We start from the raw sequence: 15,524 nt of genomic DNA on the forward strand, positions 1-15,524 counted from the left end.
CTCCGTTCTTTGTGCGTAGGTGATCTTCAGTCGCGTAAACATATCATTGAAAAGGTACAATGATTATTCTAACTGCGATACATAATTGGTTCAAAAAACATTAGAGAATATCATATAAATGAGTGAATGGACAGAATCTATATTCGGTGTGGGACAACGGGTTTCATTGGACAAGTATCTGCATATCACAATCTCAGTAAATATACTCTATTATTATCATTATTATCACTTTTAGAAAATTATTTCTTATGTGAAAACACACATTGGATTTACAGAAGTCAAGTAAATGTGATACGTTTTGTAATATCCAAACGCATAATCGTGACTGAATCGTCAATTCACAGTGCTCATCTCAAACTATTCCATGAGGAATAAACGAGCACATATTGTGTTCAGGTCAAACGAATACAATTCATCGAGAATAATACATACGGGTCGCACAAGGATCAATATATAAAGGACGTGTGATTATTCAAATTATCAAAATACTTCGAAATCTAATCCTCAGTACAGTTCGTCGAAGTTTGTTCAGCATATAATCAGATGTGTGTTTAGTGCATTTTCATCCGGCCATTGATTCAACTCGTTATCTTCACTCCTTAGAATTAGAATTCTGATCATTCAATATTTGTGAATTATTGTCACAATGTAAGTTATTGACGAATTCATGATCGGTGTCCATGAATTGAGTATATTTAACGTGATAAGTTATTTCATTTTGTTAATAATGATCATCGATTGTTCGGTGTGTTACTCGGTGGGTATAATCTATCCTATTGATACACAAAACAGAATTACAGAAGCTCATTTCAACGAGAATATAGGTCAATGAGTATTTTGACAAGTCATAAACATTGACCGGATCACACTGTCCTTGAATCAGTAATTTGAAGAGTATAACTAAACTAAACTTAAGCAGACCTAAATGGAAGTCATGCATCGCAAACTTTCTATTCGTCCCTAGCGCGAATTTCACAGACTCACTAGCACACACACTCATATTCATATGGCATAATCGGACTCAGTTTGAATTGGATTGATTAAAGTTTTCCGCCTTCTTCCTAAGTACATTTCAAGATAATAACCTCTACAGTATGACGTTGAGAGGATGGAATACAAGAAGAACCTGAACACAGAGTATTGAAGCTAATGATAATATTGAAAAAATACAAATGAAGTTCACTTATTCCTCGAAAAATAAATTGAAGACGTTTCATAGAGGAACCACATCGAATAAGCACACACAGCCCTTCCCATAGATGTCATTTCACCAAAGATCGAATAATTCAGGACATCAATCAGAAAATAAAATCTGGCTATGAACCATTATATACAGTTGACAGATGCTTTTCATGTAAGGATCGGAGTCACACAAGGCTGTCTGCTATCCGCTTTCCTCTTTATTTTGATGATCGACTAGATTATGAAGACTTTGACATTTGAGGGAAAGTACGGGGTGTAACAGACAGTTGAGAATCAATTAGACGATTTGGACTTTGCAGATGACTTCATCCTCTTATCTCGTACGCACGAACAAATGCAGACAAAGTCAACTCGTGTAGCAACAGCCTCTGAATCAGTAGGCATCAACATACAAAAAAGGAAAACCGAATTTCTCAAATTCAACACACGGAACGCCAACACAATCACACTATATGGCAAAACGCTTGAGGATGCAGAATCCTTCACGTACCTGGGAAGTATCATCAGTGAACAAGGATGATCAGATGCAGACTTAAAAGTAAGAAGCGAGGGCGGCATTCCTTCAATTGAAGACCATATGAAACCCGAAACAACTGTGAACCAATATCAAAGTCAGAATACAAACGTCAAAACAGTTCCACTGTACGGAGCTGAAATACAGAGGACTGCTGCAACCGTACTCGAGAATGTACAAGTACTTATGAATAGTTGTTAAGGAAAGATAATCAACGTCTATTTGCCGGATATCATTAGTAACACCTAATGTGGGAGAAAACAAACCAGCTTCCAGATTGTGAGTTAATTAGGAATAGGACGTGCGTCGGTTTTTCGCCTTTTTAATGATTGAGCTTTGAATAGAACTGTTAACTTTGCACTTTCTGGATTGACAACTTATCACTATAGTTATCTGAAGTTGTCTTCATAAGATCAAGTTAACAGTAGTTTGTCGCTTGGTAGTTACTGAACAGCGATTACACAAGTAACGAATGATGGGAGTGCTTATTATATTCTGATAAGATGTCACGACGGAATACATTTAAACAGTGTTCGTCGGTGATGAGAAGGCATCAAGTTGGATATACTCAGCGGACTCGTTGTTGATTGCAGCTATCGCAATACAACGTATACACAATTTTACTAATTTCAAAACAAAATTTTGTGAAACTCCGGTGAAAATTCGCGGTTTATATTTTATGAAAACCAGCAGGCAAAAATTACATACCATGCTTAATATTTCGTCAACAAGATAACATCACTTAGTACGTAAGCAAAAATAAGGATATACATAGTCACATAATGAAATTGTCAAACACAATAAAATGAATAATTAAATAATAGAATTCCTATTGAAATAAGGAAAATAAACAGTTGTTCAGAATAATAAAAACGGGTCATTGAGTGTTTCTGAGATTCATTTTAAGTTGTTACTGAGAACCATTCACTGATTTTCTTCTTTTATACAAACATCTCCCCAAAAAACAAACGATACATAAAACAAAAAAGGTGACGACCACAATTATCACAAAATATAAGCACTGAGGTGTTTCGTTCTGTGTGTTGTCTTCAGTTGTTTCGATAGTAATATACTGAATGAAAGAAAAAGTTGGAATTAGATGTCAAAACGCAAATACTCACCGAATATTGATCAGTCCGTTCAGTAGTTTCCATGAGGTTCTCGGCCGGTTTGAAAGTACTAACCTCAACGTGACAGTCATTCACTTTCAAGCTATGAGCATCCTTATCAGTAATAACCATGCACGTGTTGTTTCTTTCACACCAAATACAGGTTGTAGTCAATGTTGACGCGTTGTTGCATGCCTCACTCGAATTGTATTTTGGACAATAGGCTGTGAAAAGAATAATGCGATTTCATTTCAGTTTATCGAATACAAGGTAAGTTAATAACAAAACATGAAACGAGAAATCAACTGTACAATGGTGATTTGGTAGATCACTGAATATTTCATTCATCGGAAATTCAGTTGTTCCTAGACTGAAGATTCATGTTCAATGATGTTGCCCGATTGGAACAACAAACGAAGGATGTCACTGTTTTTCCACTCATCAATGACATTTTTCTTGTAAATTTTTCAGTCGACCTACGATGATGAAATATGTGGAAGTAAGTGGCCGCATTCCACTCTGTGTGTTGTCAGTTAATGCTCCAGATTATTCGGATCGAACAACATTCTTTGATGATAATAGTAACACTTTTTGGTCACTGGAACATTGAGCGATTCTCTCAGAGTGATATAATCTCCTCTTTCATTTTATCACTATGATTCTAAGTGAATTTCATCGAATCAAACACTTCAATATTAGTTCCAAATAGACTCTCAATCATTTGTAAGATTCAACAATGAATTGACGTATTTATTAACGGTAAGTGTAACGTCCGTTGAGACAGATGACTGCATGTTATTTAATAGTAGAATACAGTTACAAATGAAATTTTCAGTTTGATGAATCAAAAGCGATGTATTCAAGTGTGAAAATAATTATTGCTGAATAAACAAGTTTCAACGTACTCCCGATGTATTCAAACTCCACCGACATGCCTCTTATTATCCATTCATCAGGAACAACAAATTCATAATCTTTCATGTGTTGAGTAAAAAAAATAAAGAAAAACAGACTTAGAATTTTATCATGTTTATTTGTTACAGGTTGTTTGCACCATTTATAAAGCTATCAAAATAAGAACTTAAGAAACAATTTTGATAAACGATATGGCGGTGATGATGTAAAATCTCAAACAGTCACAGTTTAAATCGCTATGATTTTTCAAAATCGATCGACGATCAACCAGTCAGTTGGACATCATAATGACCAATTCTCAAATTATTTCACAAAGATATCAGTCCGGCATCTTCCAACGACTCTCGTTCAAATATGAAATCATTTTTTCATAATGCAAATTACAATAGGCAACACAGTATTTTAAAGACCATAGGAGAAATGTGGCTTGAATTGTAATCATGACGCATGCTTAGTCTTATTTAAGACTTGTCATCTGCACGTATCTGAACATCAAATTTGATGTTTACTTTTAGACGAGTACTCACCAATTGCGCTTTCAACGACGTACCGTAACACACTGAACTACTCATCTTAGACACAATGGCCTGTGGTACGAGACGAATTTTTCATTTATTTCAGTATTGTTTAACAAATCGCTTCGTTTGATCAACAGTAATGCAATTGATTTCGATGCCAGCCACCATCTATCTTTGCTAGTGATGTTTATGAATCAAGGCAAACTCAAGATAGTCAGCACATGATGCACATTTATCTGGAGGAGACTGATGAATTGCAGTCCGAGGCACCAATGAGAGGGTTTGAGCAAACATCACAAAAGTGTCAATTATCTTCAATGTTCAAAGACTCAAAAATAAATTTCGTCCGAAAAATGTATACCATTTGACCAAACATTAAGTTCATTTTCTCACATTTAATCGTAAAAAAAATGTACTCGCCTATCCGCCTACACTAGATTTTCGTCTAGAAACTTAGCTTCTTGTCTCAACAACACATGAATATTTCAGTGAAACATGACGATTGAGCATTTTGCAAAGGAAATATCAGTTCGAAGTACCACTCGTTTATTCCTATCTCACACAATACACACTTTCATTTTACGTTGAGTTCTCACTGTAGTACCATGTGTCGTTATTCATAAACCCCTGTCTCGTTCCGTCAACCGTTAACCATAATCGTGATATTTTCAAGAATCGTACTCCACACGTTCGCGATAAATACATTTAAAAAGCTTGGTTGTTTTACTCGGATTATATGGTTAAATGACAGTGAGCAATATCAATGATGAAATTCATTATCCATGAAATTTCTCAGGAAGAACTAAACTTATTCGGTTAATATGAGTTTTCTTTTGTTTGCTAGACGTAATCACAATATTTGAAAATTTTTAGGATTGGAACTTGTACGGTTTTGTCCACTTGAAACTTACAATTTTTGTTCAGGATTGCAATTGATAAGTCGCTTATTGACATATATGCATACTGTGCATATTGCCACAATATTGACAAAGTTGAAATCAAATCTGAGAAGCAGGTACATTCAGCTGACAAGTCACAAATTGAAAGAAACGTGTGTCCTGGATTTCACTGCTAGCCACTATCAAGCTTTGCTCAATATTTCAGTACTCAGCTACACCGTCATTCATAATCTAGTACGCTACTGCAATCACAAGACAAGAAGTGTAAACTTTTGAGATGGTGATTGAATGTTGTCAACAGGTGACTCTGGAGTCGGATTTCGTGCTACTTGACACTCGTCAGCAAGGTGTACCTGTAATCTTGAGGGAACTGGTGCTCTCTGACAGATTCGATCTCGTGTCACCCAGCCTCACAGTCGCAGAAGTTACGCCTGGGCAATCGGACCACGAAACTCGGATTCGGGTCTCTTGTTGGCACCATCAATCACCACCTCACCTGAACATAGTGCACGTACTGTCGAGTCACCTAGACTAGTGGCCACATTGCAAGTTGGTCGATAGTAATCGATCTGCACTATGAAGGACTTGGCGCATATGACATTTACCACCACCGAATGATCATTCACTCATGAGTGTGAACTTTCATTTGACATTGCCTACTCAATATTCAGTAACATATAGACAGTGTGTACAACAAAGTGCTGAAAACATTCGTTCGAAAGATTCTCACCTCCTTTACGCTTGTCCGCATGGGCGAGTTTCGCTTTCCATTTACTTCTATCAATTTTTGTAGGAATCTGAAAATAGGAATTTGATGTTGATGTCAAGATCTGCCAGAATACAAATTCTTATATCAAAACCATTTAAATATTGTACTAATGTGTCATCATTCCGATTATCTTAATCAAAGACATATTTACAGACTAACATTGAGCACAATGCTAGTCTCTATTTCCTCAGAAGAATGTTAAAATCAGTCCACATATATATTGTGAATCACTACAGTAGTCAAGTCTAGTCACCCTTTTAATGAACAGTTAATATTTTATGGATTGATGAAACGTGACTGTGAATAACTGCGAAGATGTTGTAATCAAAATATTCTACAACGATTTCTATGATAGCCGATAGTAAGAATATGAAATAAATGCTGACAGAATATTACAGTTTTTCCGCAAAGTACTCCAACATACATTATCTGGTACTATTCAGAACGAACACGCTAACAATTGGTTGCAGTCTTTAACAAGTACTTGAAGAAAGTGTTTTTGACTACTTTCTCTAGTGTTCAATGGAACTTGTTACATTAAACATTTTTGATACAAATAAAATAATAGAGTCATCTAAAGTACTTGCAACAACATGATATTTTCATTCAATTCTACAACTCACATTGTCATAATAAAAAGATATCTTCCCATTTGGATATATCAGATAAGTTATATTGGACGTAACCTCTACAATAAGAAGACTATCGGTACTTACAAATTCAGAAATAGATAATAAACAAGTTAATGTTAGACGTAAAAACTGTATGTGTCTATCTCTAAAGAAATCAGATTTCAGTAGATATTTACTGTGTTATCTGAAATGTATTCTTCAGTTGAATTTGTCATAGATACATTCGAGTAGACATCATGTGAACTAAATGAGCAATAATCTTTCAAGAAACAAATGTAATATGTATAGTTTCTGAAGTTGTACTACTGTTGTTCTGTTCTAGAAATAATAAAAACACTCAGGTCAACCAGCAATGAACAAGCACATTGAAATCGATCAAATTTATCAACCAATCGGGAAAATTATGCACAAATATAGGAACAAAAATCGAACCAATGAGAGGCACTACCAGAACATCGAAGTAAACAATAACAAATTTAGGGTCAATACGCACCAGGTGTGCAGAAAAAGCTGTGAAACGCATGAGGAAAAATTCGAACACTTCATTTCTACCTGAAGTTTGTGTTGATGATGTCGTTCAGAAGAACGATGAAAGCTCCGCGACAAAACCATCGAGCTCAGAGAATGAAACTCCATCAAAAACAATAGGTCACCGAGTTCATCAATAAAATTAGATAGTCGAAGATATATTCACTTGTACACAATGTTTTCTGTAACGTTTTTCTAAACAATCGACTCTAATTATAAATGGGATTAGTTATGGAGTGTTTGTTTACAAATTGATCTCACTAGAGAAATTATATCACGACTTCATTCATTTATGTTGACCAATATTTCGCTCATCACATCTGAACTTCCTCAATTCATTTCAAATGTTCTTCAAGTCTTAATCAACAACATCAAACAGTGAGTAGATATCAAATATATTTTTAGTCTTATTTCTCAGTAAAGTTGAAAAATACTTCATTCTTTGTCTGTTTTGTAGACTTGAACAACAATGTAGACTGTGAACAATCCAAGTGTGTAAACATAAAATGGTGTGGATTTCATATGTAACCAAACAATCGTTCAATGGTCACTTACGTGTACCATCCTCTTCTTCACTTTTGACAGACCACTTAGCAGCAAGTAATTCCTCTGAAAAAGTGAAAATCAAAACGAAAATCTTTAGATTTCTGAATAGTGAACAAATATACCTCTCTCACTAAATGTACGTTTTGACACGGACTACCATCACACACAAGTTATCATCTACACTCCGAGGTTTAAATGAACTAATACACTTAAATGCCCATTCATTTCATTTGAAAAAAGTTCAAGGATGCGATTCATTTCGACGATGCAGAGAAAGTCTCAATCAGATCAATGAAGAAAAATATTTCGCTTCTGTCACATTTGCTGTAGGGGCTTTTTCATCGGTAAGAGACATTTAATTTCTAACAGACACAACGCATACAAAATTATTATTTTGTTGAGATTCTGTTGAATATCATTTCTTATAATTGACCAAAAACAATGATATAAACTTGATATTCTATGTGTTCATAGTAGTTCGTTCACAAAGTGCCTGAGTTCGATGTTCGTTACCATATAAATATGATTACAAAGATAGTGTTATATCCTAATGAAGATTAAATTACAGGTAACTTCCGAGGACTATTCATGAACTAATATTCTATAAATATTCTTATTGTATAACTACTCAACAATTTCACTATGTATATGTATATTCTTTTTATGATAAGCTTTATTTTGACCTATAATTTATTATTGTACGATTTACGGTTCTTAAGTTATGTTCAGTTTATTAACTACTGCCTCCCACATTCACAGCCACTTTTTGGACTTATTTGTGTACAAGTTTTATTTCCTATTTTATGGTACGTTGCGGTTTGTCTGATTGATATATAAACCAAGTATGTTTGAAATAAACGATCTGGTCTGATCTGCTCTGGTTCGGAAGCTGGTATTGTGTTCTGGACTCAAGTGGGAGGGCTCGGAGGACAGAGGACCAATAAGGACGCTAAACTGCCCACACCGGTTGAACGTCATTGGTTGGCCTAGTGTGAAGATTCGTATAAGTCGTATTCGGATTGGTAGATAAATCGGGTGATAGAAAAGTCAGACATTCAAGGTCATAAGAGATAGTGTTTAATATTCCGTGGCCAGCTGACAGAAACTCAGAGACATTAAACTTTCATCAATCAAGTAAGTGCTAGAAAAGTATTGTATTAGATCAAATGTACTTGGATAGTTCATAGACTTTAACAATCAAAACTCATTACTCTCACAACATTGCTTATTGTTGCGCATATGATCTGTTAGATCCATTTAGTCTATGAGGAACTAGTGTGTTAGTGAAACATCTTCTATATTGTAGTATTTATAGACCACAGACTAGGTAATTTTCTCTTTGACAATAACATTAACTGGTTTATCATTTATAATCAGTCAATGACTGGGTAAATCTCTGTTTTACCAAACATTTTCATTAATACATGTTGGACACAAATGTTGTGATACGACAACCATGCATATTGAACAATCACTCTGTAATGGTTAAGTTTTGCTTAACAATCAAGTGAAATACTGAATATGAGAAAAAGATGGGATACAAATTATAACTGAATATTGCAGGAACTCACCGCTATTCAAAACCTCATATTCAGCATTGTTATCCAATGAACGGTGACCCATAATCAATCCGAAGTATTCATCTTTGAATACACTTATTATACCTTTGTTGAAAACATGAATACAAACATTTAGAAATCAACTCAACACTGTAATGAATTGCATAAACTGTATATCGTTTGCTGTAAAGCCTTATATTTTTGACAAGTTGATCAAAAGAAGATATCTGAAAAAGTTTCGTATGTTACAAGAAGCACAAAACTTATTCATTGAGGAAATTAAATTAACTTTAATTTGTGGAATGAAATGTGAAGAAGGTAACAGTAAAAGTTTAAGTTCAGAAAACCATTTAGACGTACCAGTAGAGTAAAAATCAAATCTTTTGACTTCAGTATCAAAATATTTGAACGGGAATTTCGGTGTGAAACTCTAGAATGATGCAATCATATGGATACGCACTTTCGTTAATAATGTAGTCAACTCACTTGAATATCAGTGAATTTGTTGAAACTGCCATTCACAACCGGATGTGACTGATTAAGACTAATTTTCTGTAAATAACCAAATTGAAAAGACTGAGTATGCGTATTACAAACTGACTGATTACATACATATCGATGTGAACCATTTTCTTGAATTACGAACTCTTTTTCTAGTAAAGCACTTTTTTCATAAATATCTTGACATTCGAAGAATTTGTTAAGCAACACGATGATCAAGCTAAGTGTTATCGACAGAATGAATGAAAATGTGCATCTAAAATGATTCAGATGAAAAAGAAAACGGTATCTCATTGAATTAAATTTAAATGCCTATGATAAAATCAGTGGTTGCTAATGGTACTTCAACACTTACTTCATCTTCTTTTTCAAAGTGGTAAATCAAATTTTAAAAGAACTTCTCAGGTTAATATAGACTTCTTCAGTGTCTTGTTGTTTCGTTCTGATTCGATGTTTTAAAGTGACCATTAAGAAGATGAATTTTGATAAGACTAGTAGTTCATTGATAACCAATCATGGTGGTAGATGAACTCATCGCTAATCAATATTCTTCTAGAAATTGGAAACATGAACTAAAATTTATGCACGATTGGTTTAAATTCTTGACCCCTATTGATGAAACGTTTCTTGAATGTTAATCAGCGTGTTTAAGAAGAAGTGGTTGGTTAACTTGTAGTTCAAAATGTATGCTGTAGTGTTAATGAACAAATATATTGTTGCATTGACAGCTGATTGACAGCTGTCAATGTGGCATTGTTTTGATTCGATTGGTAAAAATAAAAATATCACAAACTGTTTTGATTGGATGTTAAAGTTTATTCTGTCACATGATTTCATCATCGTATATTTTGAAATTCCAACCACTGATCAAAGCTTTAGCTATTCTATTCATATCAAAAAAGAAACAGATATGTTCTTATTATTCACGTAGAAACTGAACCGAATATACTGCATGATGTAGGTTGAAGTTGTCAAGGATTGTAATAAAAGAATGACATAGAGTTGTAAAAACAACAGCGATAACTGTAGCACTAGTGTAATAATATTTCTCAATACTTAAGGCGAAGACTGATTTCCACGACTATGTTCAAACACATGAATAAGGCAATGTGATGAGACAATGTATAATGTACACTGTATTCACGCCAGTTATTAAAGGTTCACCAATAAATAAACGTTGACACCTTAGTAAATGAACAGTACATACAATTAAATATTTCATGAACGATTTTCTGGTTGATAAAATGTAGAAGGGTGTTGTTTAGTTTGACAAAATCACCATGAATAGAACAATAGGGGGTCACAGATTGTACAGAATCATGAAATATGGAAGAATGTTATCCAGTTATCTGGCATTCATTAGGAACATGTTAAAATGACAATAGTTCATAGAGAAGTGTTGATTGCATATTTCATAACAAGGATGGAATAAATGGTTCAATGAAACCAACTCATTATTCAAAGTCATCGGTTTACTTTCTGCCAAAAACCAAGGTTGATCAGGCATGAAATTTGTCGGAAATGAGTGATTATGCCATATTTCTGATGGATTCTACCACAAACTTCATCAGTCAAAAATCCATAGAAATCAACTCTCTTTGAGATTTTCCATTAGACAGGTCTCGTATACAAACTCATGTGACACCTTTTTTCCTACAAACTTTTATCAACTTACATATCCGTAAACAACATAAGTTGAGTCAGCTATGTGAATCAAATCGAGTCGAATTTCTGGTCTATGACTGTTATGTGTAAACTTGAAGCATCCAACTCAGGTAATCGCAGAAAACATTCACACCAACGACATGCCGATTTTTGAATTTCTCAGGGATATGCAAATCAATGGATAACTCAATTCTCCCACACGGAATTAATTGAGGTCACACACATCTTGCAAGTGACCGTTCGAAATCTCTGAAAAACTAAGATCAACCGGCTCAAAATAAGTTCTGATGAGACGTTTGTGCACTGCTGAAGCTAGAATGACTCACGAGTTCACACAGAAATCCTGTGTACACAAGTCTTACGTCCTACAATTCATTCTTCAGTTGTCTTGGCATATTACCAACTTTTACTGATTAAAATAGTCTTTTGATACAATTTATACACATAGTTTTCTTTAACATTTTGAAAAGAGCAAAAACAAAAATTCTAGCAGAGTACCCTGAATTCGTATAATTTCGAAGGTTTTCGTCAACTGCTAACAATCTATGATATTTAAAAATCATTATTTCATAATGGATTTAAATTGCTTACTGTATATTGTAAATATATGCCTAATATGAAAGAATATTCTACAACAATAATTGTAACAACAGTTCAAAAGTAAGTTAGAAACAATCGATTGCATAATGAATAAACATTGATAGGAATATAGTGAGTAGAGATCAGTTGAAAGATTATCCATTTGAAAGATAGTTGAAAAAATAAAATAAAATGAATGATGTAACAAATACAAAAGAAAGAAGAAAAACAATTTTTAAGGTGCAGTGAAGGAATATTTGTCACCAAGGCAAAGAAAGATTAACCACCGTCTCCTTTTGAATACATAGTTCAGTCTTTTGACATCTGATGGCAATGGCTTCAGCAAACTTCAGAAGACTGGATTTTGGCTCCTTACTAATCACCCCAAAGATTGTAAGGTTTCTAGCTGTGTCAATGAGATATTTGGTGATTGCACTGTTCACAGTCTTTCTTTCCCTTGTTCTTAGACTTTTGGAACTTGTTCAAAAATTTTAGATATGTTCTCCTTCAAGTTCGTCTGATGTAGCTGCTTTGGCAGGTACACGTAAATTTATAAATACAGTTAGCGGTAACATGAAGGGGTTGCTTGTCGATCTTCGATTGTGTTATTGAACACGTTGTTTTATAGAGAGGTAAAAGTTAAGCAGCCGGATAATTTCTGGTTAGAGCAGCGTTCAGTCTCCTGTTGCTTATCTGTGAGACGTTATCACCTTTAAAGTTAAGATTTATATATACCTGCCTTTTATTGACGGTAGTTATTTCCGCCTTGTTTTCTTTAGGCTTTTATATTTGTTAATAATTTTTTGTGGATAAAAGTTGTCGTCAGACATTTTCTACGTTCATTAATTCTTCTCCCATTTAAACGGTGGTACATATCTTTTCTACCCCGTAAAATAGTGTTTTAACCAATGCTTTCTTGTAACAAATTGGAGAAAAGCTATTAAAATTCAGGTAGAGGCCATTCCAATTACTTTTTCTATAAACTGAACGCTGGACTGTCGCGTCTCCTCTGCGTTTTATGGAAACATCAATAAAGTGGAACAAGTCGTTCTGTTCGTTCTCTATAGTGAAATGTATGTTTGTGTGAGCGTTATTGAAAATTTTTAGCAGGCGAATTGCATGCTGTTTATTGTTACAGATAAGAAATGTGTCGCCCACAAACCTGGAGCATTCCGTTGTTTCACTAATTGCCTGTTTAAGTACCGTGTTTTCAAGATACCTGATAAATATATCTGCCATAATTGGACCTTGTGTGCTTCCCATTAATACGTCAACGATTTAGAGATATATGGGTTTATTGAAGTGGAATTGAACATGTTATGCACACCAGTAGTAGTTTTTTGGATTCTGAGGCTGGTAAAGGTAGATCATCATTCTGCCAAATTATATCAATAGTTTCAAAAAATGTTTATGGGTGAACAAGGATGTTACATTCGTATGATTTAATCTATTAGCAAACTGGAATGAATCTTTTAACGTATATGTTGCTTGTCCACGACGAACCTGTTCCAGTTTAACTGCTAACCAACATGCAACTTTATGATACCATGAGTTGATCATTGATAGAATACGTCAAAAGCGAACGTCATGTTTGTGAAATTTTGGTAAACCATAAACTACAATCCTTTAGGGTGATTAGTAAGCAGCCAAAATCCAGTCTTCTGAAGTTTGCTGAAGCCATTGCCATCAGATGTCAAAAGACTGACCTATGTATTTAAAAGGAGACGGTGGTTAATCTTTCCTTACCCTGGTGACAAATATTCCTTTACTGAACCTTAAAATTTTTTCCTCTTTCTGTTGCATTTATTACATCATTCATTTTATTTTATTTTCTCAACTATCTTTCAAATGGATAATCTTTTAACTGAACTCCACTCACTATATTCCTATCAATGTTTATTCATTATGTAATCAATTGTTTCTAACGTACTTTTGAACTGTTGTTACAATTATTGTTGTAGAATATTCTTTCATATTAGGCATATATTTACAATATACAGTAAGCAATTTAAATCCATTATGTATTAATGATTTTTAAATATTAAAATTTACCTATTCTTCTCCATTAGTTGCACAGTTATGTGTATCTTTTTTTCATATACAATAATTATTTTCAAGGATTTCATGAACGCTGACATTACAAAGCCTGTTGCTGTCTATCCCACAATTTGGATGATATTTACAAGTAGGTTTTTTCTGTTGGCACAGTAGGATTGTGTTTTTTTTCAATTCGGTAACATGTCGACTATTGGCAAAATTTTGATTTCTCGAGTTAAACGATCTCTTGTCCAATAAAGTATTTGTTATTTGGTTTCGTGTATTCATCAATATTACAATCTTTCACACTGAAATATTTTGCATTCACTGCCGTTGAGCAGTGTCTAATTATGATAAGAAAACGTGTCTATGTATGTAATGATGTAAATCAGTTTTTGTACTCTGTAAGAATATGATTCAAATAATAAAGTTATTAGTGGTGTCTTTATGTATCTACTTGTGTATTTTATGTGTTGAATAAATACTCTGTGACGAACACGTTGTTCTAGTTGACCTGGTCAATAACTTATATTCTCACTCATGTTTCCAATCGAAAACAATGTACATATTCCTAATCTTCTCACCAAACATTTTATACATTAACAGGTAGTTGATCTACTCACTTTATACATGCGGTTATCAGTATTTTTTCAATTTATTACCCTTTTGTAAAAGAAACGTATCAAAACTACTTGTGCTGAGAACGTTTCATGATACTTAACACGTTATATTGAAGAAACACATTGATCTTTATGACAATAAAACATCATCCTTCTTTCTCAATGTATTCTTATGATGGTAAATTCTAGCCTGCCTCGTGGTGCGATTCGGTTATTTCAGAGATATATGTACCATTCATCTTCAGTGTCTTTTTCTAGTTTTATCTATGGTCAAAAGCCGTTTGTTCTCTATCTAACGATAAGTTAATGTTAGTGATAACCGTTCAATGGAGATTGAGTATATCGGGTAGGGGATTTTTTATAAATACTTGAACCTTTTTGGTGCCGACTGTAGTGGTAGAATGAGTTTATAAAATTATACGTAAACTTATTCAAGCGTATATGCAGTGTTAAATTGCAACGAGTTCAAATGACGACGATACAAAATGATTGTTTTACTATTGGCAGAATGGATAGTCTGGAAAATTAAATCCCACACATGTCAATTAGACTTACTGACGAGCAACAAAATGATATAATTCCTTGATCTCAAGTCAGTTGAATTTTACGTTCTACAAAAAACTACTTCCTTGTGTAAATTAAATTAAGGACAATCTTGAAGAAACTTCACATTCAACTTTGCACTAACTCAGCAGTTATATATTATAGTTTTGTAAATGAATGCGATGAATATAGAGGTGGTGATGCGGACAATGATTTTGACGATAGTAGTAATACAGTGAGTTTATGCGATTCCAGATTTAAATCAAGGTGTGGTGATAAAATACAGCAAATTGTTATAACGTTGATTTAAACTTGAGTGTTTTAATTTTGACAGAAAATCTAGAAAATCAGAAATTTATTGGAGACTTCTCTATTTAAAAAAACTTT

General features: G+C 33.9%; 1 protein-coding gene across 1 annotated transcript; it reads right to left on the reverse strand.

Moving 5' to 3' along the window:
* Positions 1–1,061: 1,061 nt before the first annotated feature.
* MS3_00011157 (uncharacterized protein) lies at positions 1,062–10,915 on the reverse strand (the record flags this gene model as incomplete). Its single annotated transcript, XM_051219570.1, has 10 exons — positions 1,062–1,146; positions 3,008–3,050; positions 3,732–3,800; positions 5,889–5,955; positions 6,551–6,615; positions 7,643–7,696; positions 9,205–9,297; positions 9,553–9,622; positions 9,679–9,744; positions 10,901–10,915. 10 exons carry the CDS (start codon positions 10,913–10,915, stop codon positions 1,062–1,064), a joined length of 627 nt encoding a protein of 208 aa, XP_051065169.1.
* Between the last annotated feature and the right edge of the window lie 4,609 nt (positions 10,916–15,524).

Source organism: Schistosoma haematobium, chromosome 5 (assembly GCF_000699445.3).
Source record: "Schistosoma haematobium chromosome 5, whole genome shotgun sequence".
NCBI classification, from domain to species: domain Eukaryota; kingdom Metazoa; phylum Platyhelminthes; class Trematoda; order Strigeidida; family Schistosomatidae; genus Schistosoma; species Schistosoma haematobium.